General features: G+C 44.6%; 1 protein-coding gene across 10 annotated transcripts in view; it reads left to right on the forward strand.

The window, feature by feature from the left end:
- The window catches only part of RAP1GAP2 (RAP1 GTPase activating protein 2), a 265,430-nt gene that overhangs the window by 53,197 nt on the left and 186,341 nt on the right, over nt 1-25,892 (forward strand). For 5 of the 10 annotated variants that reach the window (XM_073315725.1, XM_073315710.2, XM_073315712.2 and 2 more), the window contains one exon: nt 14,064-14,099. In XM_073315725.1, coding sequence (XP_073171826.1) covers nt 14,077-14,099 — 23 coding nt within the window. In that variant the 5' untranslated portion in view covers nt 14,064-14,076. Of the gene's footprint in view, nt 1-4,606; nt 4,794-14,063; nt 14,100-25,892 lie in introns of those variants that run through there. The other 5 variants (XM_073315709.1, XM_073315711.1, XM_073315722.2 and 2 more) reach the window with 2 other exon arrangements.

Raw genomic sequence — 25,892 nt, forward strand, 5'->3', positions numbered from 1 at the left:
ATTGATGTACTAAAGCTGTAACTCCTTCAAGGCAGTTGTGAGGCTATTCTTGCTGTCTGGGTATGCCGGTGCTGCTAATGTCTGGAGGAGAATTATCCATCATCTGCAAGGATGCTAATCTGTCATTTAAAGTCATACGGCCAGACTTCACTTTGCTCCACTGTTATAAATCCAGTGCAACTCCAGAGTCGTTGAGTTATTCTGGATTCGCAGTGGTGCCACTGAGGTCTGAATTTGACCCTTCTGTTATTTTTAGCAACAGAGTGCAAAGCCCCTGTCAAGGTTCCTCCCCTACTCTGAACTCTAGGGTACAGATGTGGGGACCTGCATGAAAAACCTCCTAAGCTTATCTTTAACAGCTTAGGTCAAAACTTCCCCAAGGTACAAAATATTCCACCCGTTGTCCTTGGATTGGCCGCTCCACCACCAAACTAATACTGGTTACTGGGGAAGAGCTGTTTGGACGCGTCTTTCCCCCCAAAATACTTCCCAAAACCTTGCACCCCACTTCCTGGACAAGGTTTGGTAAAAAGCCTCACCAATTTGCCTAGGTGACTACAGACCCAGACCCTTGGATCTTAAGAACAATGAACAATCCTCCCAACACTTGCACCCCCCGTTTCCTGGGAAATGTTGGATAAAAAGCCTCACCAATTTGCATAGGTGACCACAGACCCAAACCCTTGGATCTGAGAACAATGAAAAAGCATTCAGTTTTCTTACAAGAAGACTTTTAATAAAAATAGAAGTAAATAGAAATAAAGAAATCCCCCCTGTAAAATCAGGATGGTAGATATCTTACAGGGTAATTAGATTCAAAAACATAGAGAACCCCTCTAGGCAAAACCTAGAGTTACAAAAAAGATACACAGACAGAAATAGTTATTCTATTCAGCACAATTCTTTTCTCAGCCATTTAAAGAAATCATAATCTAACACATACCTAGCTAGATTACTTACTAAAAGTTCTAAGACTCCATTCCTGGTCTATCCCGGGCAGAAACCAGCATATAGACAGACACACAGACCCTTTGTTTCTCTCCCTCCTCCCAGCTTTTGAAAGTATCTTGTCTCCTCATTGGTCATTTTGGTCAGGTGCCAGCGAGGTTACCTTTAGCTTCTTAACCCTTTACAGGTGAGAGGAGCTTTCCCCTGGCCAGGAGGGATTTCAAAGGGGTTTACCCTTCCCTTTATATTTATGACAGCCCCAGCTAATAAAAATCTCATGCAGATGCTAACTGGGCCAAATTCTGTAGTTCCATTGACTTCAGTGGCAGTTCTACTTGCGTAAGGTTAGGGGATGTGGATATTTGGTATTAAGGATTTAAGTTTTATTTCCCCTTGTTGTTCCTTTTAAGATCCCTAGCACAAAAAGGGTGCAATTTCATATACAAGCTTAATCTATGTCTTCAGGGCTCTGGGTAACTGGTAAAAATCTAGAGCAACTCCAATGACTTCAATGGAGGTACTCTGGATTTACACCAGTGTAACTGAGAGCAGAATTTGGCTTTTCGGCTTATACCTGAGAGGCATGGTTGGGTGGAATAGATGATGCCAGTGTTTTGAAAGAATCTGTTTGAGGGGTTTTTCTCAGCATGTTTTGTATATGTGTGTTAAATACACACACACACACACACACAATATGCATACGTACATATCTGCAGGGGCACTCAGAGGGCCAGACCCTCAGAAAGTATAAATGAGCATATTTCCATTGAATTTAGTGGGATTCTACTAATTTATACCAGCTGAAGATCTGCCCAAAGTATTTCATGTATGAAAGTAGAATGAATTATATTTCATTAAAGAGATGCTGCTTGAAAGGTTTGTTGAAATATAGTTGTCAGGAAGAGAAACGTTAAGGAGTGTGAGACAATGGGTCCTCAAACTAATTAACTTAGAGCTCCTACTGAGTTAGGAGATTGGTAAATGTTAGTATGCAAATAAGATATGTATATTTGTCAGTTTCTCTTCCTTTTGTCTCTTATGTTAAATTTGCTTTGGCTTATCTGTATAAATAAGTTAGCTTGAGCTTTTGCAGGAGGCTCACACATCTGGGTGCATTGGCAAAGCGCTTTGCTAATAAACAGAGAGGTCTGACAAATTTGTGAGTCTTGAATCTGACTTTGACACATGCAACGTCTGGCTTTTACTCTGTTAGCCTTATATCAGAGGCTCTGGCCCAGCACGGAGCCTTGTGGGGAAGGGGAAAGGGTTACTTTGCATTCTGAATTCATTCTCTGTAGGCTGGAACATTTAATGATCCAATGAAAATTCACCAGATTTGAAAGCAGATACTGTCTGAATACTGATCAGGGTGCTGCATTCTTGCCCCTAGAATTTGTCCCCTCCTCTTTGTGTACTCTAGAAAAAACAGCTTTGTCCTTTGTAATATGGATCGCTGTCTGAGACTCATAAGTTTCAGTACTTCGCTGATGCTTTGGACCCTAAAAGAGGAAAGTGTGATTCGAACTGCCCCAGCTTTTACATGATGAATAAGGAGAAGGGAAACATTAGTTTGCCAATGAAACATCCTATAGTTTTGAACACTGAGCTTGCTTCAGAGTACACGCCAGGCTAGAATCTGTTGTACCTGGTGATGTGTAAACGATGACAACCGGCAGAGATGCGGAGAAGAGAGTGGTGATAGGGAAACCTTTGGTATGATTTTCTTGATGCTACTGTCTGGTAATTTTAGACTTTTGTAAGCAGCTAAAGGTCCATATTTACATTTAAATAGAGTTTTGAAATCAGATCACAAAAGGGCCATAGACATAATATATAGAGTTGGCAGTTTGCAGCTATGCACTTCTTCTTTCACTGGGCCTGGGAACAGGAACTTGGGATGAGACCCGAACTGGCTGCAGTTGCTCAGTACAGGTGAGTTGGACAGTCAGACAGGGAAGTGCGATGTCCTGCTTTAGGAGTGGTATTTTTGGTGCCCTGTTGTTTAAAGCTGTTGGAAGAAGCTTTGATGGGAGTGTATGACACAGCGCCCAAAGAGTGCCAAACCTGTTCAGTGCTACTGATTTTGTTAGGCTATCTGCAGTATCTGGGTTAGAAGATGAAAGCAGAAGAGGGGAGAAGGATTATTTAGGATTGCACAAAAGGGTATAATCGAAAGGAACTGGGGATGAGAAATATGAGTATAATAGAGGGAGGTGTAATCCTTCCTGTTCATTCATATGAGCCTAATCCAAAATCCACTGTAGTCAATGGGGGGTCTTTTTCAATTGGGAAATCAGGCCATAGGCCAGTGGTGGGCAAACTTTTTGGCCCGAGGGCTGCATCCTAGTGGAGAAATTGTATGCAGGGCCATGAATGTAGGCCTGGTGCAGGAGGGAGTGTGGGGTTTGGGAGGGGGTGCGATGTGCAGGAAGGGGCTCAGGGCAAGGGGTTGGGATGCACAAGGGGTGGAGGAGAGGGCTCAGGGCAGGGGGTTGGGGTGTAGGGTGCAGGAGGGGTTCGGGGCGCGGGCTCTGGCCTGGTGCCACTTACCTCAAGCGGCTCCGAGGTGGCAACGGCGTGCAGCAGGGCTAAGGCAGGCCCCCAGCAGGCTCCCTGCCGCCCCCATGCAGCTCCCAGAAGCGGCCAGCATGTTTGGCAGTGGGTCCTGGGGGTGGGGCAGGTGGGTCCACCACACGGTGCCCTTGACTGCGGGCACTGCCCCTGAAGCTCCCATTGGCCATGGTTCCCTGTTCCTAGCCAATGGGAGCTGCTGGGGGTGGTGCCTTCTGCCCTCTTCCCCGCCCAGGGACTGCAGGGACATGGTGCTGGCTGATTTCGAGAGAGGCATGGGGCCAGGGCAGGCAGGGAGCCTGCTTTAGCCCTGCTGCACCATGGATCCAGCCTGCGGGCCGTAGTTTGCCCTCCCCTGCCATAGGCCCTTATGGGAAAATCCTATAGAACTTAACAGGAATGAAATTAATAGGGTTCTACAGAAATTTAATTGGGTTCCATTAAATCTTTACAAATCTATAGAGCCAGATCTTCAGTTGGATGAAATCAATAGCGATATTCTGATTCATACCAGCTGAGGATCCAGTTCTAACTGAGTTTAATACCAATGGGTGAGATCCTTTCTATAGGGTTTTTTTTTTTAAACTGTCCTGCAGCATTCTATAAAAAGGCTAGAATTCTATTAAATTCCATAGGATGCCCCAGAAAACTGACTGCAAGGGAGTAGTTTTCTGTTAAATTCTATAGGGCTTTTCCACAAGAGGAGCCTGTCATCAACTGACAGGCCTCATTTGAACAGCAAGCTTCTGATTTCAGTGTGATGCTGAGGACAAGTTGGCATGGAAATGCCTCACTCAGCTGGTGGCACAGTGATCCATTAACCTTGGCTTCACCTTCGGCGGCCCAAAAATGTATGCTCCACTATTAGGAGACCTACAGTCCTTGCGCTGTATATTGAAAAGCGTTGGAAAAAGGAAACTGAAGTTTTAAAGAAGACAAGTTAACGGCCGCCGACCCAGAGGAGAAGCCCCCTCTGTAATCAGCGCTTGCACAGAACTGTAGCACATGCTTGCAGGAAGTGGTGAGAGTGGTTTTCCTCCCCCCAGAGCTCAAACTAAAGGCACGGAATAGCTGGAGGGAGCACACTTCATGTATTGGCTGTGCCCACTCACAGAAGTGCCCTGTCTTCCTGTTTGGCTTCGAGCAGTGGGGCTAAGGTACAAGTGCAGCCGTGGACGGGGAGCCACTGCCGGCAACGCTAGGAAGAGTGAGCACGACCAAGCAGCCACGATGTTTCATAGGAAACGCAGCGTCTCGTTCGGAGGTTACGGATGGTGGGTGATTTTTACCATTCACTTTGTGGGGCAATGAGCGGAGAGGAGGGGTTTTTTGTTCCGTCTTTGGTTTCCCTGCGGTAATTTAAAGGGGAAAACCCTTTGGTGTTGGTAATGTCCTGCTTTGAAGTAGAACCTGCAAAGGAAAGTGTCTTCCTTGTGCATTGTGAGAAGGGGAATATCTGAATGCTTTTGATTGAGGGACTTGGATTTCTTTGATTCCCCTCCTTCTGAGATTTGACAGGGACAGCCTCTCTTAGCATAGTGGTTCGGTGCTTTACAGTCCATTCATCTTTTGGCATGAACACATTGTTCGCTTAAATGCACAATTGCAAGAAGAGATCTGTGTGAATTTCAGTAGCTCCTCACTAGGTATGTAATCTGTAGTAGCAGGGATGCACTGTCTAATGCTATAGTGAACCCAGCCATTTAGTCGCTCTGTCTCTTCCCCTTTCTTCTTCTAATAAATAGAGTATTGTGGTTTCAGTATACATGGAAGAAGAGTTTATTGCACTTCCCATCAAGAGATAAGCTTTGAATCCATCTCCTAAACTGTATTACGTGCATCCAGGCATCTTGCCTGATTTACCGTGGATGCTGAGTCCAGGATGGATTGTCAATGACTGCTTGATGGATTGCTGTACACTTTATCCTTACTAGCTAGTGCTGGACTTGTCACCTGTCTCCTGATTTAAAGACTGATTGATATTTCTGGCCAGATGACAATTCAATACCCTCTTCCCTGCTTCTAAGAAGTCCAACTGTGGTATGTTGCGATCAGGCCACAGCAGTTAATGGATGTATCAGCAATTTCATCATCAAACCAGTCATTAAGGTCTGTCCCCATCCACTGGACAGATACAGCTTGGGCAGAAGAAGGTTCCCTTCAGGCTACCCTGCAAAAGTTGTCCATTCGAACTTCTGGGGGCGAGAGCGTAGTTCGCTTTGCCTTGCACATTCAGTCCTGAGCGTGCCCACTCAACGTGTGCCAGTTGTGATGTTGCTTTTAAGTAGAGCTGGTCAAAAATGTTCTGGTGGAGCAGTTTTCTGTTAGAAAATGCTGATTAGATGAAATCAGAATGTTTTTGAAATGTTCCTTTTTATTAAAAAAAATTGACGAAAAATTATCAAAGTGCTTTGTTTTGATGTGATTGGTTAGATTTGTGTGTTATATATACAATAACAGTTTAAATAAAGCACTTTGATAAGGTCATTTAAATACTTCCAAACCAAAATTTTTTAGAATTTTTGTTTTGCAGGAAATGTCGACTTTGTTCTGATTCAGGATGAAACTTTGAAATGTCATAATTTCCTATGGGAAAAAAATCTAGGCTTTGCATGGCTCTAGTTTTAAGGTAGCCTGGCAGTTGCCCATGGAGAACTGGATTTCAATCCCAACAAACTCATTTGACGTAGACTGTCAATGTTAACTGCTTCAATCACAGACAAGCTAGCTCAAATTCAAACCAGCTCCCATGAGCTGAAATACCTCTGTTTCCTCGCTAGTTTACTGAATCATTCAACCCTTGTCCAGGTTGTGTTTCCTTTCATACCTTACCTTACTAAGCATAGAATTAAACAATGGGTCGTCACTGCACCTTTGCATTTTCTTTCACAACAGCATGAAAAAAAAGGACAAAGCATCAGCTGTAACTTCGAGTTTCCTGCCTCCATCTGGCTTGCGTCACCATCTAAATGCTGATTCATTTTAAATAATATTGTTATGGATTTTTGTTTCTATTATCAGGATCAGTGTCTCCTTCATTCCGATATTGTCAGAAGTAGGGGAACGTCTGCAAACTTATCTGGGCATAATCCATGTGGGATATGTGTTATAACACTGATCAGCAGACAGTGAAACCTGGGCTACAGGTCTTTTGTTCGGATGGGGGTGAGGGAGAACGGGTGCTATAGGAAAGGCCCCAAATGAAGTCGATGAGAGAAACCCCACTGTTACATACATCATTGGAGGATGTAGCAGGCAAGGTTAACGACTTCTTGGCAGCTGTTCAGAATTAAGACTTCAGTAATACTAATGCTTGGCTTATGCAGAGCATCTTTCATACACTTAGGCCACTCTAGATTAGACCTGAGTTTAGTGCATCAGAGTCCTTTGACTCCTCTTTCTTCAGCCCCAGTTGTACCCCTCTCACGCATGTGGAGTAGTGCTTACTCGCATCTCCTTGAAGTCCATGTGACGACTCAGGATGCAGAATCAGGCCCTCTGATGGTATCTGTTGCATAACAGAGCACTGTTCTATTGTAGGGTTGGCAACTTCGTAATATTTAAAAATCAGACACTCTGGCAGGAGTGCCAGAACTTCTCCTTCCCCCTGAGGCCCTGCCCCCTGTTCACTCCTCTTTCCCACTCCCTGCGTGGGTCAGGAGCAACTCCCCTACAGAGCCGGGGCTGGGAGCTGCAACTGCCTGATGCAGGTAGGAGGAGGCCCCGGCTGAGTAGGGGCGGTCGCGGGTGATGATTCGATGCCTCCTTGCCTCCCCTGCCCGCAGTAACCAGACATTGGGTGTCCGGTCAGGAGATCTGACTGGATACCATCAGGTCCCCTTTGTGACCGGACACCTGGCAACCCTACATTCTAAGGGCATGAGGTCCTGTAACTTCATGACTGGAGCTGCTCTCTAGCCGATCCATACACTCCATCAGGTATGAGGGGAAGGTTAAGGTTGAATTCTAATGGGACTCGTGGAGTAAAAGGTTAATCAAAGGAGTAAGGGTAGTAAGCAGGGCTTTGAATATATCTATATTGTAATACATCACTTTAATTAAATAGGAAGCTTTAAGAATCATGAGACCCGAGAATAAGGTTTGCAGGAGCCCGTGACGTAGCAGTGTGATGTGTCTCCCGCTGCCCTCTGCTTGTGGGAAGCTCAGTGAGCTATCATGAGGTGATAGTGATCTTTTCTGTTCTTACAACAGATTGCAGTTAATGAGGAGCAGCCAGGTGAATGTGGAGTGCCACCCGAGTGCACGTAATGCCATTGCAGCAACTTATGCCGTTGTGCAGAAATCTAAGGGGCACCTCACAAGCTGAAGTCTCTGGGAGCTGTGGAGCTCAGCTCTTCACCGAATCAGGCCATTTTTAGAAAGAACATTAGAATGGCCATGCTGGATCGGTCCAGGGGTCTGTCTAGCCGTCTGTCTAGCCTCATATTTTATCCCTAACAGTAGCCAGCAGCAGCTGCTGCTGCAGAGGAAGATGCTAACAGTGCTGCAGATGGCAGTTATGGGAATCTTCAACAGGGAAGATTCCTCATCCACAATAGTTACAGCGTTGGCTTAAGCGCTGAGTCACAAGGCTTTATGACCCCTCTGAAACCCTGGTGTGTTTTCTTAATATTCATGATTCTAACTCTGGATAGTCTTGTTACCTACACAAATGACAGTGTACATGAATGTAGATGCTGTCTTCTGAAACTCATGTGGGGAAAATCTGGCCTTAGGATTTACTGTGGCAGGAGAAATCTAGCAGCTTCTGAAGCCAATGGGAGTAAGTAGCGCAGGATCAGGCTCTCTGTAACCATTGTAGTTCAATGAATTGTATGTGATACTGTTGATTTCCAAAGCTGACATTTGGCTGAATGCTAAGTTAAAAAGACAACCATGGGAAGAGCGGCCTCTGTGTTTGTTTACTAGAAAGGAAGTGATCTGCTAATTCACCCAACACCTGTATCTATTTATCTTACCACAGTAGTATATCTGTACATCTTGACAGACACACCCTTTCTGTGGGAACCCCGTGAACGAGATTTACCATCAGGGAGGTTACTCAGCCAGACCTGAATTCATCTTCGAGCACTCAACAATTTCCAACACTGGGCCCAACACAGATGCGATTTTCTTTTCTGTCTGCAGTATTTTTTTGCACAGAATAAATGTCTGTTGGCCAGCTTCAGGGCTTCTTGCCATTACACCACAGCTTCTGCTCTGTTTCTGCTGGCGATACTGAGTCAAAGTGCTGGACAAATCGTAACAAACTGAATCCTGTGGGGGGGGGGGGAATTATTATTTTTCCATTTCACAGAAAGGAAGAAGCAGCCAGGGTTCATATGATAGACTCCTGATATTCTCTTACCCGCTTTCATTCTCTTCCCTGCTCTCTGCCTTGGAGAGCTGGCTGTGAACAAGCACTAGTACGATGATCTTTTTGCAGGCTGATGCCAGTGGAGACTGGCCTGGAAGTGAATCACCCAATCCCTCCCCTCCCCCCCAAGTCTGTTTCTCTTGCATCATGAAAGTGAGGGCTGCTGCCAAGCTTCTGAGTGAATGCTAGGGGAGCATGCGTCAGTATGGGGCACATTCTTGCTCCTGTCTCCGTGGCTGCGTAAGGACCTATTGGCCGCGGAACCACTGCATATTTGCTGTGCAGTGGGTGGCCCGGTGTGTGTGTGTGTGTGAGGATTCAGGGGGTTCTGTAGGCAGGGTACTTGCACTGCAGCACATGGTGTGGTTTTCTGCACCACAAGCAGGCTCGTGTGAAGGCTACTGATTAAAACAGGTCCCAATTTTAGTCCCCTTGAAACTGTGGTTTCCTTAAGTGCCGTTTGTTTTTCTGTGAAGCAAAACAACAGCGACAGACTTTTCCCTTCTTGCATTTGCATCGGTATGAAATCCACTCGCTGCAGCTCTGCTGTGTGGTCTATGAATATTTCAGCACAGATCCTTTAGGAGCTAACTGTCTCATTTACCCACAATCCCCTTGGGTCATTTGCAGCAGTAAAAAGTTTAGGCAACAGACATTTGCACCCGAAAAATATGCTTTAAGATTCAACTTGCTTTACCAGGACCTGAGAACAGCTTTATCACATAATAATGAATAATGCTTTTAAAATCTGCCTTATGCATGGAGTGAATCCAGGAGTGTGCAACTCATGGCATGCTTTATTTTAGAAACAATAATGTGCCCACTTTTTGGGAGCGGAGAGTCTGAGCAGATGTTAAGGGAAAATCGTTAAATGACTGACGAGCCCATTAAAGCCTACGGGGAGATGTCTATTAACTTCGGTGAGACCTGGAGCCAGGGCTCTCAGATTCCAGATCATGGGTCTGATCCTGCAAGCCTGACTCAGGGGAGTAGCCCTTGCTCAGGGGAGTAGCCCCATTAGCTTCAATAGATTGGGCCCTGTGGGCTGCAACCCACTAGTGCAGGGGTTCCCATGAGCTGTGCGAGTCTGTGATGGTGGAGGTCAGGGGGAGACTGAGGGAGCTAACCTTTAGTATGAAGAGAGGCGTAAGTCTTACTTGTGCACTCTGCCCCCAGGCTGTCACCTTGCCCCACCTCACCTAGAGAGACCCCCTCTCCCTCCCCGCCCCTCAGAGGGGCTGAATGCCACAAACTGCCCACTGTTTGCATAATAACTATGCCTGCACCCTGTATGGGGGCACTGGGACACAAGAGGCTCCCTGTACTCTTCCCCCCTTTCCAATTGCCCCCCAACACAGAGTACAGGCATAACTTGTCCATTTGTTTTATACAGCTCTGCAGTACGTTTTCCGTAGGCTCCCAAAGCTTCTGTACGCTGTAATGAAATGTGCCTTGTAAAAGGGGAATTTTGACTGGACTGTAGGGACTCCTGGAGTAAGAACAACCCTTTGCACTTATATTGTGCCTCTTGTCTGGGCTCTCAAAATACGTGACGAAGGTGGGTAGGGAAACTGAGGCACAGAAACTGAGGGAAACTGGTGGGAGGGAAACTGACACACAGTTTCAGGTAGGGAAACTGAGGCACAGAAAATGAGTGAGTCACCCAAGGTTTCCCAATGAGCCAGTGTCTGGGAAATAGAATCCAAATCTACGGAGTCCCAGCCATTTTTGACCCTACGAACTAGGGAAAAAAATGAATTTAAAAATGGTTAGAGAACCTTTGTCGCATGGCATCTTACAATAAATGTGGACTCGATGGGCATGATCCAAAGCCCATTAAAGGTAGTGTGGGAGGTTTGATGTTGCATTCAATAGGCCTTGATCAGGCAGGCCCTGCCTGGATGACTGTCACACCAAATGCAGATTGGTTTCTCCTGAGTTCTGAAAATAATTTGAATCTGGAGATTTTAAAGAAGGTTAAAGTAACTTGTGCAACGGAAAAGACTCAGCTTTGCACTAGGCTCTTATAACACTTGGGAAATATTCTCTGGAGGAAGGCAGGAAATGCAAAAGTGTATACACAAAGATCGGGGGAAAGTTAAATTTAGCGTAACTGGCAATGGGTATTATGCAATAGTTAACACGTGGGAAGAAAATGTGGGCTAAACCAGGTTTTACATTGAACTATTTTGAGACTTGAGAATGGAATGCTAACATATAGGACTGCAAAGTATGAGCAAGGATCTGATCTCACTCCACTGAACTTGCTCCTCTGTTGTTAAGACCATCCACTTCAATGGACCCGTGCTAGAATTATATTAGTATAATCTGGAATTGCATAACCTGTTACATAATTAGCCCATGTGGCATGCACTCAGTGGGGAAGTTCAGTCGTGGGAGAGGAGTTCTGTAAAGTTACTGGTGAAAACAGTATTTCAACAGCATTAAATATTTTTTGTGATCACGTTGTAAAGAATGATTTTTGGATAAATGGAGTTAATTCCACATGACCAATAATGTTCCATTTGCAGTCATTGCCAATAGACATAATTTTACATTTTGAGATATTAATACTAGTTGCCTTAATTCAGGTTAATATTATTGTGACGGGTTGGACCCCCCCTTCTGGGATGCCACCTGAGGTACTGGGATTTCACTGAGCCTCTCTTGTTCAACCAGCCTGGGTTCCCTCTCACTGCTTTGCTGAATTAGGCTCTCCAGTCTGTTGCAGCACACATACACAGATAGGGCCACACGCTGCTGCAGTCACAGACTGAAGTCAGTTCTATATGAGAGGACTCCCCCAGTACTCACGTGCCCACCCCTTTTGGGAGATAAACCCAAAATAATACTGTCTTGCACTGTATAGAAAAATCTGCCCAGCACACGCTCAGAAAAATCTGCCCTCTTCCTCAGTGTGAAGAGAGATGTACACAACTTCTTGTGCCCCCCCCAGTTATAAATTACATAAACTGGGCTTAATAATAAACAAAATAAGTTTATTAACTACAAAAGGTTAATTTTAAGTGAATATAAGCGGTAACAGACAGAACAAAGCAGATTACTTAGCAAATAAAAAAAAATACACAAGCTAAACTCAGTATAGTTGAGAAACAGGTTACAAAATATAATTTCTTACCCTAAATGTTGTTTTAGGCAGGTTGCAAAGTTTCTGTGGTTTAGGGTTCCAGTTATATTTCTTTTCAAACTGGACCCTGTCTCAGTCTGGACTCCCTCCTTGCCTTCCCTTCAGGTGTCTTTTGCAGTCTTTCTTCTTGGGCAGACAGGCCATAGAGAGGAGGTGCTTTCCTCCCCACCCTTAAATAAGATTTACATAAGGCGGGAATCCTTTGTTTCCCAAACTTGACCCCCCTTCTCTTTCACTGGAAAGCTGTAAGAAGTCCCAGATAATGTTTAGTGTCAGGTGACAAGACCACCTGACCTAGTAGTGTCACAGTTACGTCCTCCGACATCTCCCAGGAGGGAGAGAGATTAGTATCTTCATGGTTTTGTTGGTCCTTCCTGATGGCCCATCAAATCTGAAGGCCTGTTGTCTGGTGGGTGTCTCCCCAATATACATCCAGTTGTAATTGTTACGTAGTCCATATTCCTAACTTTAGATACAGAAATGATACATGCATACAAAATGGATAATCATATTCAGTAAATCATAACCTTTCCAATGATACCTTACAAGACCCATTCTGCATAAAGTATATCTGTTATGTTGTATCCATATTATAAGCATATTTTCATAAAGAATATGGAACGTAGTGTCACAATTATTTCAATAAGTGTTCCATGGACACTTATTAAAAGTACCAAATAAATAGATAATGGCTTGGGATCTCGTAAACCACTAGGAATCAGACTCCAGCTACAATTTGACAGTACTATCTTGTATGTATACAATGTGTCGCCTTTTGTCTGTGGATCTGAAAGCACTTTGAAGACATTACTTACACTGTACAAACAGCCATGATGGGGTATGTTTCAGCCCCATGTTACAGCTGCATACATCGAAGAACAGAGAAATGACAATCCCAAGGAAACGTAGCTAATTGATAGGACAGCTGTGTATAAAACTCAGGAGTCTTGCTGTCTCCACTTGGTCTAGCTACCTGTCCACAGTAGCTGTGGAGTCGCAGGTCAGAGTTACTAGGATTTGGTAGAATGTTCTTGGTATGTTTAGTTTTGTCAGACCTTTTTTCCTACCTATATTTTAATCTTCCCACAGAACAAAACCTTAGAATGCACAGGTCTTTTGAAGCATAAACCTTTCTAGATTGGGTCTCCTATTGGATGTAGTCTCTCTGCCTTTCATCATTCAGTTATGAGTGTGAATTTATGTCTCACATCGCACAGGTTGTAGTCAGTGCCTGAGAAAACATACATTGTTGGGAGGCTCCCAGTCCTGCAGACTGGGCCCTGGACTTCATGAGACCTGGGTTCCATTCCTGCCTCTGCCACTAGCCTGTTGAGTGACCTGGGGCAAATCACTACCTCCTTGTGCCTCAGCTTCCCCACCTATGAAATGATGCTTTCCTCCTTTGTAAAGAGCTTTGAGACTTGCAGATGAGAAGAACTACTTTACAGAATATATATCAATATAGCTGGACTTAAGTGGACTATTACTGGTCAGGGTATGAATGAAAACCAACAACAGATTAGGAACATCAGTTCTGGGGAACAGTCACTCAATGGGACCTTCATTCTCCATAGAAATATAGAGGAAAATCTATTTTTACTATGGAGTTGTGCATCCACAAATTTACTGCTGTCTGTTACTGCTGGAAGGATTTGTTTAAGCCTCTGAGTTATGATGTTCAGTGTGTTAAATGGTACAAGGATGCTTTTGAATTAAGTACCATCAGTAAACAATTTATGCTGTGTGGGATACTGTGTTACTTGCTTTATGGTGTAATTGAGCAGCATGTTCTGTTTTGGGATTTCAATGAGCTGTTCATGGTCAAGACTTTGCACCAATGAACCTCGCTCCGGCCAGATAAATGAAACTTCCGAAGGAGAATGTCGGGATAGTCAATTTTATCAGCAGCCCTTGGGTCTCCTAAGAACACACAATGTATGAGGAAAAAGACATTCTAGGATGTCTAACAGATCAAAAAGCCCATTGGATACTTCGTAACACTCTCTTTTCTTTTTTCAGGATTGACAAAAAAATGCTTGCCAGTCTGAAGATCAAGTAAGTAATCAGAATTTTCTCTGATATAAAGCCATATTTGTGTGAAACTCCTAAATAGGGGACCATATTTGCAGATCCAGAGAACTTGGGATTCTGGTCAACTAGTTTTCCCTCTGGTTTTCAATCAGTGGACCAGATTCTGTTCTCAGTTATGTTGGTGTAAATTCCAAGCCGCTTGGTTAACGTCTGTGTGTTTGCAGTAGTGTAATTCAAATCAGAATCTTACCTGCTGTATATACAAGCTTGGAAGAAGCTTACTGACAGGTAAATCTTAGGTCAGCAAAACCAGGTTTTATTAGCTAAACAAAGGTGGTCTAAACATTTCCATTCTGGAAAGTTGTATGTCTAACACTGGGGTGTGCAATGTTTAGTTGAAAAGAGAGTACTAACTCTCCCCAACGAACTATTGTCAGTTCATTTTTTCAGCCACTGTCTTTCTTTTGATTATGTCCAGTCCATGATCCAGCCCTTTGGTGCATTTTGCATATATGTATAGAATAAGATGTGAAAGTCCTTGATTTGCAAGCATGTGCAAACTGATTTATTTGTTCCCTTTTAATTTCTGGTCAGTAATATGGGTTTGCTGAGTATGTGTTCTTGTAGTATATAAGTATTCCAATTGGCTGGCTAAGATGACAGTTGTTCGTGACAATCACAACAATCATAATGTGCCACACTTACTCCTTTTGGATGGTATCTTTCTCCATGAGTAGTTCCCTTGATTACGAGGGGACTGCTTGAAGAGTGATTTGCTACTTATGTGAGTAAAGGTGGCGGAATCTGGCCCTTATGGATTTATCTGAATACGGTTGGTTTATTTAGATGTATAGAAATGCTAAAAAGTGCCCATCCACATGCTCTAAGTCCCTTTGACACTACTTTATAATACACCCTGACTGCAGCTGTACAAGTGAGCCAGGCAACGTAAACTCAAATCCATTTCCCGCCTTTGATTCCCCATCTTTACAGTTCCCATGTTTGCAACATGCCCTGATGTTCCTTAGCCTTGGGCTATTTTAGACAAGAGGAGGAGAGCGAATTCCCAAGCTGTAGGGTATTTTTTTTTTTTTTTGGTAGCTGTTGTCCAATTACTAATAAAGTACAGTCCTTGCTCGGTTAGGGTGCAAAGGGCCCCATCACAAGACATAAGCATGACTTAAATCCCATTGAAGCCCTCAAAGCCGGGCTTGAATGAGGCACAGGCTTCTGCACAAGAGTGAATTTTACTTTTAGAAAATGTAGGAAGGATTTCTGGGAAAAATGTCCTTGACAGCGAGATCCATTAGACTGGGGTAAGGTCTCCAAAGGAAAGGGGTGGCAGTCTAGTCATTTGAACGACTTACGGCTGGACAAAGCACTGGAGAATGTAGGTTCATAAGGTATAATCCTGGATCCGTTAATTTCTATGGAGCCAGCATCCCATAGACGTTATGGCCAGTAGAGACCATTATGATGATCTAGTCTGATCTCAATATACTGTGGTCATTAGCTACTGGTGGCTGGGAGGGGAAATGGTTAGGTAAGATGAATAATTGGTCTTTTCCATCTCTGTTTTCTATGCTATCCTCCTTTCTATAGCAGAGCTATTTTTATGCACAGCCCACTGCTTGTTTTTCTTTGAAGTTCAAGGTGAATCATGTGCTAAGTGATTATAATAAATACAATTACTGTCTTTTAAGTCTGTCTTAAGGCAGGTACTGTATAATTTATAAACTGTCAACTTTGCTTTGGAGGGAAAAAAAGCAACTGCACTGGCCATTGCTGACCTTTCTGGCATAAATCTATTGACGTGTCACTTTCACTGTGTGATTTCTACACCTTTACGTGCTTGTCATGCTGTACCACTGAACAAAATGGGCCTGTTTTTTAGAAAGATGTGCCCATCAGTGGTTATAGGATGTAGCTGGGTTGCTTAGCTTCTCCAGTGCCTCTATTGGTAGGCACAAGTTCTTTGTTTTAAGTTTCACTAAGGATGGGCTTTTTCGAAGGTGCACAAATCCCATGGAACCCCACAACTCCCTTAGGCTGCTTGGAAAATCCCAGTTGAAATGTGAAGGTGTCTAGGGACTTTCTGTACAGCTTCTTGCATTGCATTTAAGATAATCAGCTTAATTATACACGGAAGAACTTGGTCTTGGTCCATTTATGCTGGGGTAAAAATTCATCCCTCACCCCATGCTGTACCTAGAATTTAGAAATCTAGAGGGACAATATGCACTCCTAGTTTGAGTGCTGCCTTTATAAGACTTGTCTTGCTACTACCGCCCAATGCATTTTGTTAGCTTTCACTTGTCTGTTGAAAGGACCCAATGGTTCTTAGGCCCTGATCTTTATTAGGGTGCAGAACCATGGAAGGTGCAAATGTAGGTAAATACAATTGTTTCTGTCCTTGGATCTAGTATGGTAGTGAGGACAGGGCGTCTGAAACATGTTAGTACTGCGTTGTAAAATGATGCGCCATATTCAGCTCAGCCAGGAAATAAAGCTCTGTTTGGCTTGCACCGTTCTCAGAAAAGAATCCCTGAACCATCTTTTGATATCAGTAATGCTAGTGTCACTCCATTGACTTTGATGGAGATGCTTGGGATCTACAGCCCTCCAAAATACCAGACCATGCCACCCTTACTTCTGTGCTGCTGCCTTCAGAGTTGGGTGGCTGGAGAGCGGCGGCTGCTGACTGAGGGCCCAGCTCTGCAGGCAGTAGGGCAGAAATAAGGGTAGCAATACCATATACCATGCCATCCTTACTTCTGCACTGCTGCTGGCGGTGGATCTGCCTTCAGAGCTGAGCTCCTGCCCAGCCCTGAAGGCAGCACAAAAGTAAGGGTAGCAGTACTACAACCCCGCCCCCCCAATAATCTTTTCCCCTGCCCCCAACAACTCCTTTTTGGGTCAGGACTCTACAATTACAACACCATGAAATTTGAGATTTAAATAGCTGAAATCATGAAATTTACGATTTTTAAAATCCCGTGACCATGAAATGGACCGTGAATTTGGTAGGGCCCTAATCATGGCTCTTGGTGGTGAAAAGAGTGGGAACATTAGAGTAACTCGGCTATGGTGACCACAGGTCTTGTAACCACTGTGTGAGTTAGATCTACTTTGAGCAAAGTTAGATGAGACAGTGGTTCACGTACTGGTGGCTGGTCTATGATAGCATTTCTCTGAAACTACTATCCGTGGAGCCTCGCTGGTGGTAGCAACGTTGGGAAGTCTTACAGAAAAGAGGCTAACAGTGACACAGCCATAGAGTGCAGCAAAAAGGTGTAAAAGTAGCATTACCAATTTATTTTGCAGACGAGGAATACACAGGGTAAAAACCTAGTGCTATTACTACACACGTTACAAAATGTATTTCATGGTCCTCTTTCATGATGACTATTCCTGGCCACATTTGGATCCACAGCACCATATGGGACACTTGCTTAAGGACACGTCATCCTTTGCTTCTTGTCTTGACAGACTGTCCAGTCACCCTGGTTAAGTTGACAGCTAGCCACTTCCTCCTGGTAAATTTCTAATGCCCTCTGGATTTCTTTGTTATGGATAGACTGCAGCACATCCTGGACATTTGCCACTTATGAATCAGTGATCTAAAGTAATAACGTTCCTAGCTCTAGGCTCTTGCTGCTTGTCTCGGCTCTCATCAGAGTTTCATTTTGTTCTTGATAGCTAGGATTTGAAAGCGATTTCCATCTACCCTCACTACTGCTGTGCCCACTTTACTATCTATGAATTGGAGACCATCTCGTCTCGGAAAAATTTGAACCGTTTTTGTCTGATAGCCTTGCTGAGTACCACTGACCACTATTGTGTAGTCCATGAATTCTGCCAGTAAGTTTTGCTTTAGATCTATCCACAGTCATTCCTGTTACTTGTTTAGCCTTTGAGCAGCTACTATTACGTCTCCTTTTTAAATCTAACTATCTCCACAGCTTGGGGCCTGATCCAAAAAGCCAATTGAAGTCACTGGGAATCTTCCCAGTGTGATTACTGCATTGGCAGAACTATATTCCGAGAACATTTTGCCAGGGTTTTACTCTAGAGGTTTGTCAGTTAAAGCAAACAGTTGCCTCTCTCCATGTCTGAGGACATTATAAATGCTTTGTGTCTGGGTCCATTGGCATCACCAAGATAATGCGACCTTTTCATTTCCAGGGAAGCTCCTCAGAAAACTGACCAAAGAAAGCATCGCACTTCACTTAATAATAACTTGAACTATGGCTGGAAATACAGGGCCTGAACTGCAAAGGGCTGAGCATCTCCTGCAAAAGAATGAGCACCCACAACTCTTATGGGTTGCCCAGCACTTTACAGAATAGCAAACTGAGTCAGATAGAAGTGAGATGAATTGCCCAGTTTGCCTAACTCATATTGTTTACTCTCTTGTTAAGTATCCCAAATCTGCCAGAGTGAATTGAATCTACCCTAAAACAGCTTGTGCCCATTAGACAGAAACAGAGCATCAGCACCTTTCCTTTTCGCTGGGGCCAGCCCAGCGGTGGCCATCGCATCAGCGAGTGTAAAGTTCATGACCTCAAATCACTAGCTCTGCCTCATTCCCTGAAAAGAGTGTTTTCTGTGTACACTGTGATTTCTGTGGACTTTGCCCTTTCTGTCTTGTACGAAGGATGCCGGATATGTTTCCGGAGAATGAAGAACTAGTGTTACTGATGTGTTAGTAACAGTAAATACTTCTGGTGTACGTATATTGTATTCGATGCAGGCCTTTCTTCGGGCCCTGATCCTGCAAAGGGATCTGATAGCATTGTGGTCTGTGCTTGCAGATTCCATTACAAGATAAGTCTCATTCCTTATTCTGGTGATGATGCCTAGTGGGTATGGCACCGAAGTAAGAGTCAGAAGACCTGGGGTTCTAATCCTGGCGCTGCTATTGGCTGCTGACTGGTCTTGGGCAAGTCACTTAAACTCTCTGTCTCTCTCTCTTCCTTCCCACTCTTCGGTTGTCCTGTCTATTTTCTTGTAAGCTGTTTGAGGCAGGGACTGTCTTACCATATGCATGTACAGTGCCTTGCACAATAGGGCGGCAATCTCAGTGGATGCCTCTATGCATTACTATAATGCAAGCAACAATACTTGGGACATGCTCCCACTGAGTTTGAGATAAGATGTATGGGTAATTAATTGCTCTTGTATTTCCCCTAAAATCATTGCTTGCACAATTATTCTTTATTTAATGGGAAAATATGCTCAAGCCCCTTTGGGAAACTGCTGTTTGAGCCTGCAATGCCCACCATAAATGGCCCAAAAGAAATTCAGTTAATGAGGTCATCACTAGAGGTTGTTTTTTTTTTTTTGTTTTTGTTTTTCAGAATTAATGGGCAGTTAAATCGGGTTCCAGTGTTTATGGCTTTGAAACAAAAAATCCCTATGGAATTTTTCCTGTGGTGCCAAGAGTGATGTAATTGTTTCTCTCCTGCTGCCTTGTGCAGGATTGTATTTCTAAGGGCTGTGTCAATTGTTTGCCACTGACTCGGGTTTCTAGAAACAATTTTGCTACGCAAAAGTATGTTTAATTTTCTCTACCCCAACACACTGTTCCATTAACGGCGGAACAACACTGGGTGCAAAAGGCTGCGAATGTGCTAACTATTGTTGTTTTTATTGCACCTGGCCGGTCTAGTAGGCAACACTGCTAGTGATCAAAATATCAGGCCCACCCTGGGCTTCCAGCTCAGTCTGTTGAAACCTCATGAGAATGTGACTGGTCAGCAAAGGAGAAGAGGGAAGTAGTCACATACAGATAGCATTAAGGGTCTGTTTTACAGCTTGACCAGATGATAATGAAGGGAGACAGGGAAGCCATGTTCAACTGTGACTACGTCTACACTGGGGCTGGAAGTATAATTTCCAGCTTGGGTGGACGTACCCGCTGCGCAAGCTCTGAGCAAGCTAGCGCGCTAAAAATAACAGTGTAGCTGCAGCTGCACAGTCCGCAGGACGGGCTCGCCCCCCGTGTGCTTAGGTTTTAAGATAGGATTGTACCCAGTGTGGCTGCCCACCGAGACAGGGCTACTATGCTACTTTTAGCATTCTACCTTGATCAAAGCCAGCTCAGGTACACCTACACGTGCTGCAATTGTGCCTCCCGATTGCTGTGTGTACCCTGCGTGTGAGGCATGTAAAAGCCCAAGGGAGGAGATGGTGAAGTGGAACAAAGGCATATATGACTAGGAGTAACTGGGTGCAGTTAGGCTAAAGAAAACTTTAAAGTGAATAAGACTTGATCTTGCAAGGTGTTGAGAACTTTGGCTCTGTCTGCTCTACAGGAATGCAAAGCATTCCAACATCTGTAATTTTACATATTAACCAACAGTAATTGTAAGAACATGAGGCCAGTGGGACTGCTCAGATGCTTTGCTGGTACAGAGCCAGAATGTTCAGCACCATGAACATTGAATGTTCAGCACCATGAGTGAATATCAGAAAAATATCCTAAGGGAAGAAGCTGTTAGACTGTGAAACAGCATCACAAGGCAAGCGGTGGATGCTTCATGAAGCTGGTTATCAAAGACCAAAATGGACCAAGCCCCAGAAAACACTATACAGAACATTAGAGAAGTTCTAGAGGCCAACACTGTGGGCTGGATGGGTCTGTTCAAGGGCTGGTTGGGAAGAGTGTTTGTCGTCATCGTTTTATTCCTGTGAAAAAATGTAATGAAAAAAAAATTTTTTTGTTTCATCGACATTTTTCTTTAAAAATATCCAGGTTTTCATACCCTCCTCCCGCCAAACAACCAATTTTTCCAAGTTTTCATGGGTGAGAAATGTCAAATTTTTACATTTTTTTTTCATTGAGAATTTTCAATGAAAATGGAAATATTTTTGTGAAAATTGGTTCAGTCATAAAGCCATTTTCTGTCAAACAAAAGGTCTCTTTTTCTGAGACTTGAAAAGTTAAGGTTCCTTCCCTCTTCCCCCAAAGAGGAAAATCACAGGGCTGTAAATATTGAATGATGACATCTTCAGTTTACATCATTGTGAAAAATTAGGGCCCGATCCAAAGCCCATGAAAGACAATGGGGATCTTTTTCTTACAGACTACAATAGGATCAGGCCCATAATAAATGGAGGCTATCTGCTTCAATTTGCCATTGACCTCTTCTGTTTTTTGTTGGGGGTGGGATGCTTTTCATGATCCTCTTCTGGACGGACCATCCCATGACATTCATTCACCGCCATGGGTTTCATTCTTGTTATCCTGCTTTAGGATTGGGGTTTATTATGGCAAAGCCCCAGCATCAGTTCTAAGGGCTAGTTACGTTTAACATGCTCATCATTTCCATTTTGCATTGCTTATCAGCATCACATCTGCGTATCACTTCTGACTGAACTCCCACTTTGATGGAGACCAATATCTGGCATTCTTTTTTTCAGAATATATTTTTAATCACAGCAAAATTATTTGATTGTGTGATCTCTCTCTCTCTCACATCTATATACACACATACGTGGACTCATATGACATAACAGAGGCCAAATTGAGAGCAAGAGACCTCTCTTCTTTTTCTCCACTCAGAAATTAGTGGATTGCACAGCTTTTCTTCTTCTCTGGTGTTATTCGCTTCAATTACGTCAGAAATCCAATTAGCTGTCTGCTGATGGGCTGAAGGGGGGCGGGTTAGGTCAGCCAGGCTTGTTCTCTCAAACAGCCTGTGGAGATGAATTTCTTGCAAGGAAATTGATTCTGTGCGCCTCTGAAGCCTTCAAGTCATGACAGAGAAATGAAAACTATCACCTCCCGGGCGGTAGCTAAGAAATGATATTTTAAGCATTTATGAAATGTCAGCAAAGGTTCATTGAATGATGGCTTTTGCGGGAGATAATCAGCTATTAAATCACTGAATTTTTCATTGCTCTCAGCTAATAGCTACTGTTCGAGACAAGTACTTCTTGGTTCACTGAAGCCCCAAGAGTGTCTCCATAGGAATTGTACATGTTGGCTTCTGGAACGAAACAGTCCATTTTAGGGTCTGTTCCTTTTTTCAGGATCACAAGCAACCCAACCCTGGTTTACCAAATGTCTTAGACCAGGTCAAAGCTGTACAACTCTCACAATACCAGCTATGTCTATGCTACGGAGCCTGTGCCATTCTGGCCATGTTGGCTTAGACACCGCATATGCTGACAGATGGAGGAATTATACTGGCCAGTAATATCACCTCCGTGAACAACATTAGGTATGGTGACAGACACTCTTCTCTCAGCATAGTCATGTCTACAGGGGGAGGAGGGATTTGACAGCTCATTTGTTATCTAGGCGGTTGATTTTTTTTCCCCACACTCCTAGCCAACAAAGCTTTGCCAGTTTAACTTTGTAGTGAAGACTGAGCCATAAATATAGTTAAAGCCTCTCAATTCCTTTAATTTGGATGCAGTTAGAGCAGTATAAAGGTTCCTATGTCTAATTATTTCCATATGGGGAAGGAACTAAGGGACCCTTTCACTGACTGAGCTGAGTCCACACCAGGGACTGTACCACTGTAACTAATTTGGGTAAAATATCACACCCTCAGTTGACATAATGCGACTGATACAAAATCGGTGCGTAGACCAGGCCATAGAAACATCCCATCTATTTGAAAGGGTGAGGATTTTGGATAAACAGTGGTGCAATGTCTGGTGGATAAAATTCACCTGTATGCAGAAAGGCTGCAGTGGGGATCAGAGGCATTTGCATGTTGTTTCAACTTGTAAAGGGGCAGGACATGATTTTCCCTTCTGTATAAGGACTGTGATGTTCCTGGCAACGAGTTGATCCTGCGACCTAAAAAATGCAAGTTTTTCACACACAAAAAAGAAGAGAAACCCAACAAAACCCCTTTCTCCCTCCCCTCCCCTGCCCCTGTCTAGTCAGTGTCGCATCCCATAGACTCAAGTCAACTCTCACATTCAAAGCCGCGTTGTGTGACATTCAGCTGACGGGATTCGATGTGACAAATTGTCAGATAAAGGGCAAGGTGACTTGCCAGCAAGAAGCCATGATGAGAGTCGTGGGGCCAGATCCTCAGCATGTGGAAATTAAAGCCAGTAGAGCTAAGCCCCCACTCACCAACTGAGGATCGGGCCCTTGCTTCCTAGGGAACCATTCAATTGAGCTGCGCTGTGAGTAGTGTTTGTGAGGCTTCTCCCACAGATCTCTCAGTGGACGATGTCGTGGACCTCTTGCCCCACATTCCTCAATGCAAGCCTAAGGCTGTATTGTGGCTTTTGAAGCCACGGTTGTGCAATGAGTGGTAGAGGGTGCTTGTCCCAGGGGCAGTTCTGTGGAGGAAGTAGGTACCGAAGCAGTAATTGCTGCTCCTTTCTACAGGCACAGCGCGTACTCTTTCCCCCTCCAACGTGGCCTCAGGCTGCCTGGTGTCCCCTGTCTGGGTTTTCTAGCATTGACAGTGGTGCTACTGTGATGGCTTCCATCTTGGTTGACACACCGGAGCTAAAAGCATGAGCTAAAGAGTCAAGACTTGCTCGGTGGGACTGTCCCATCCTCTGCAGATCAGGCACAGAGGGGGACAGGTAACAGAGTCGCTGATGGGTTACACTCTGACTGCTCTCTGCACGTCTACTCAGGCATCTCAACTACCGGGAGTTTAGCTAACCCTGCCCAAAGGAGCCAAGGGCGAGTAATGGGCTCGTTTGAGCAGCCGCACACAGGGCAGTGTTGGGAGAGCCTGGTGGAGGGGTGGTGGTGTTCGGGGTAGCATGGAGGTGCACTGACCCAGCGTGGGTGATACTCAGCTCAGTGCACAGGGTCAGTTCAAACTCACGAATCACTTGTGCAGTGTGTAGGCCTCCTCCTGGCCCTCTGCATAGAGGCGGGTTTGGCTCAGTATGTTTTGGTGAACATCCAGAGAAGTTTGTTTAATCCTCACTATTTGCAGCTAATTATTTTCTGAAATTCACAATACTGCTGGTTTGTGGGCAGACTGCCTCATTAAATGTTTTTCTCTAATGTGTGCCCAGCTTGAGCCACATTAGATATTTGTGTGAAGCTTTAAAAAACACCCTCTATTTAAAAATAAATGATTATGGCAGCCTTCTAGCCGGAGTGCATTTTTCTGGGCTTAGGCAATTTTTTCCTTTGTATTTTGCTAATAAAATGACGAGCTGCTTTATGCAAGGCAGGGGTCACTTAGAACATCAATGTTTGTTTCAAAAGTGTGGGAGTGAATGAACATTCAGCAGTTGCAGATTTTGGCCCCAATCCTGCAATTGCATCTGTGCAGGCGGATTCCAGCCGCCATGTGGAACCGGTTACAGTTAATTGGGGCTCCATGTGAGTACAAGGGTCGCATACATGGGTCCAGTTGCAGGACTGGGGCATTACATGCTCACGCCTTTGGGCCAGGGGCTGTTTGTTACTCATATATGTTCACACATCACCTTGCAGAATGGGTCCCCAACCCTGCTTGATCTCTGGGTGCCATGGAGACAAAACTAATACTTAGTAATAAAGTCTGTAACTGGCAGAGTTCACCCAATGCGCAATTTCTTAGTAAAGCAGTCCTGCTCCTACTGATATCAAGGAGAGTTTTGCTATTAATTTAAATGGGACCCAGATCAGGGCTTAGTGAACATAATGGCCCAAATGCTGGTTTCCTGTAAAAATGGCTGCACCTTCTCCACAAACACAGGGCATGATCAGTGGTGGCAGAAGCTCACTTTGAATGTGGGGGTAGAGTGGACATGCTTGGCAGGTAGGGGTGTCAGGAATAGTTGGTGGAGTGTGGGAGGGGGATGCTGAAACTTGGGGATGGGTGGGTTCCTACCTGTTCCCTGGCCAAATCCTGGGTGCCATGGCAGCTGCTGCAGCCCCTCTGGGTCCGCTCCCACCTCTACCCCCTCCACATATGCACAGTTTACGAGGAATGATGCACAGGGGTGGAAACATAGCTCCCCCCGTCAATATTTCCATTGAAGGGTGCTAACCCCCACCCTTCCCACTGGCCTGCCTTCTCCCACCATCCATGAGCCCAATCCTGTTCACGTTTACCCCCAAGCTGTGGTGGAACTCCTCATGCCACTTAGCACAGACCAGGGGTTCTCAAACTTCATTGCACCATGACCCCCAGAACGGGGGACCGAAGCCTGAGCCTGTGTAAGTCCTGTCGCCTCGGGTGGGGGTGAGGGGACAAAGCCAGAGCCCTGCCGCTCTGGACTGGTGGAGGGCAAGGTAGAAGCCCAAAGGCTTCAGCCTCAGGCTGGGGGCCTGTAACCTGAGCCCCATGACCCAGGGCTGAAGCCCTCGGGCTTTGGGCCAGGGCAGGGGGACTCAGGCTTAGGCCCCGGACCTCAACAAGTCTAGTGCCAGCTCTGGCGACCCTATTAAAATGGAGTCACGACCCACAGTTTGAGAACCACTGGCGTAGACAATAAGCGTGTACAGGTTCACGTCCTTATGCTGTGAAAGCCATGGTAAGACACCCATGGGTCTGACAGACTCCCTTCTGAAGGCAGCTGTGCTGCCTTCGTATTAATGCCTGACTCCTCTGTGCTTTGTGCTTATGCCTCTTGATGATATTCCCAGCCTATAACCTTGGTTAATGTTGAAATAAATGGGCAGGTGGAGATCGGGTACAAATCTGGAATCATTGCCTCTTGGTGTGGGCAGAATTCACGTGTTCTTGCATAAAACACTGGAAAAGCAACACAACCCAATTTTGGGTGCTTAGATACTACAGCAACGGGCACCTTAGAAACACCTAAAATAGAAACGGGAGATAGATATTTACTGTATAGATAGAGCTCGTGGCTGGTTAATTCTGTAGT

The sequence above is a fragment of the Lepidochelys kempii genome, chromosome 17 (genome assembly GCF_965140285.1).
Source record: "Lepidochelys kempii isolate rLepKem1 chromosome 17, rLepKem1.hap1, whole genome shotgun sequence".
NCBI classification, from domain to species: domain Eukaryota; kingdom Metazoa; phylum Chordata; order Testudines; family Cheloniidae; genus Lepidochelys; species Lepidochelys kempii.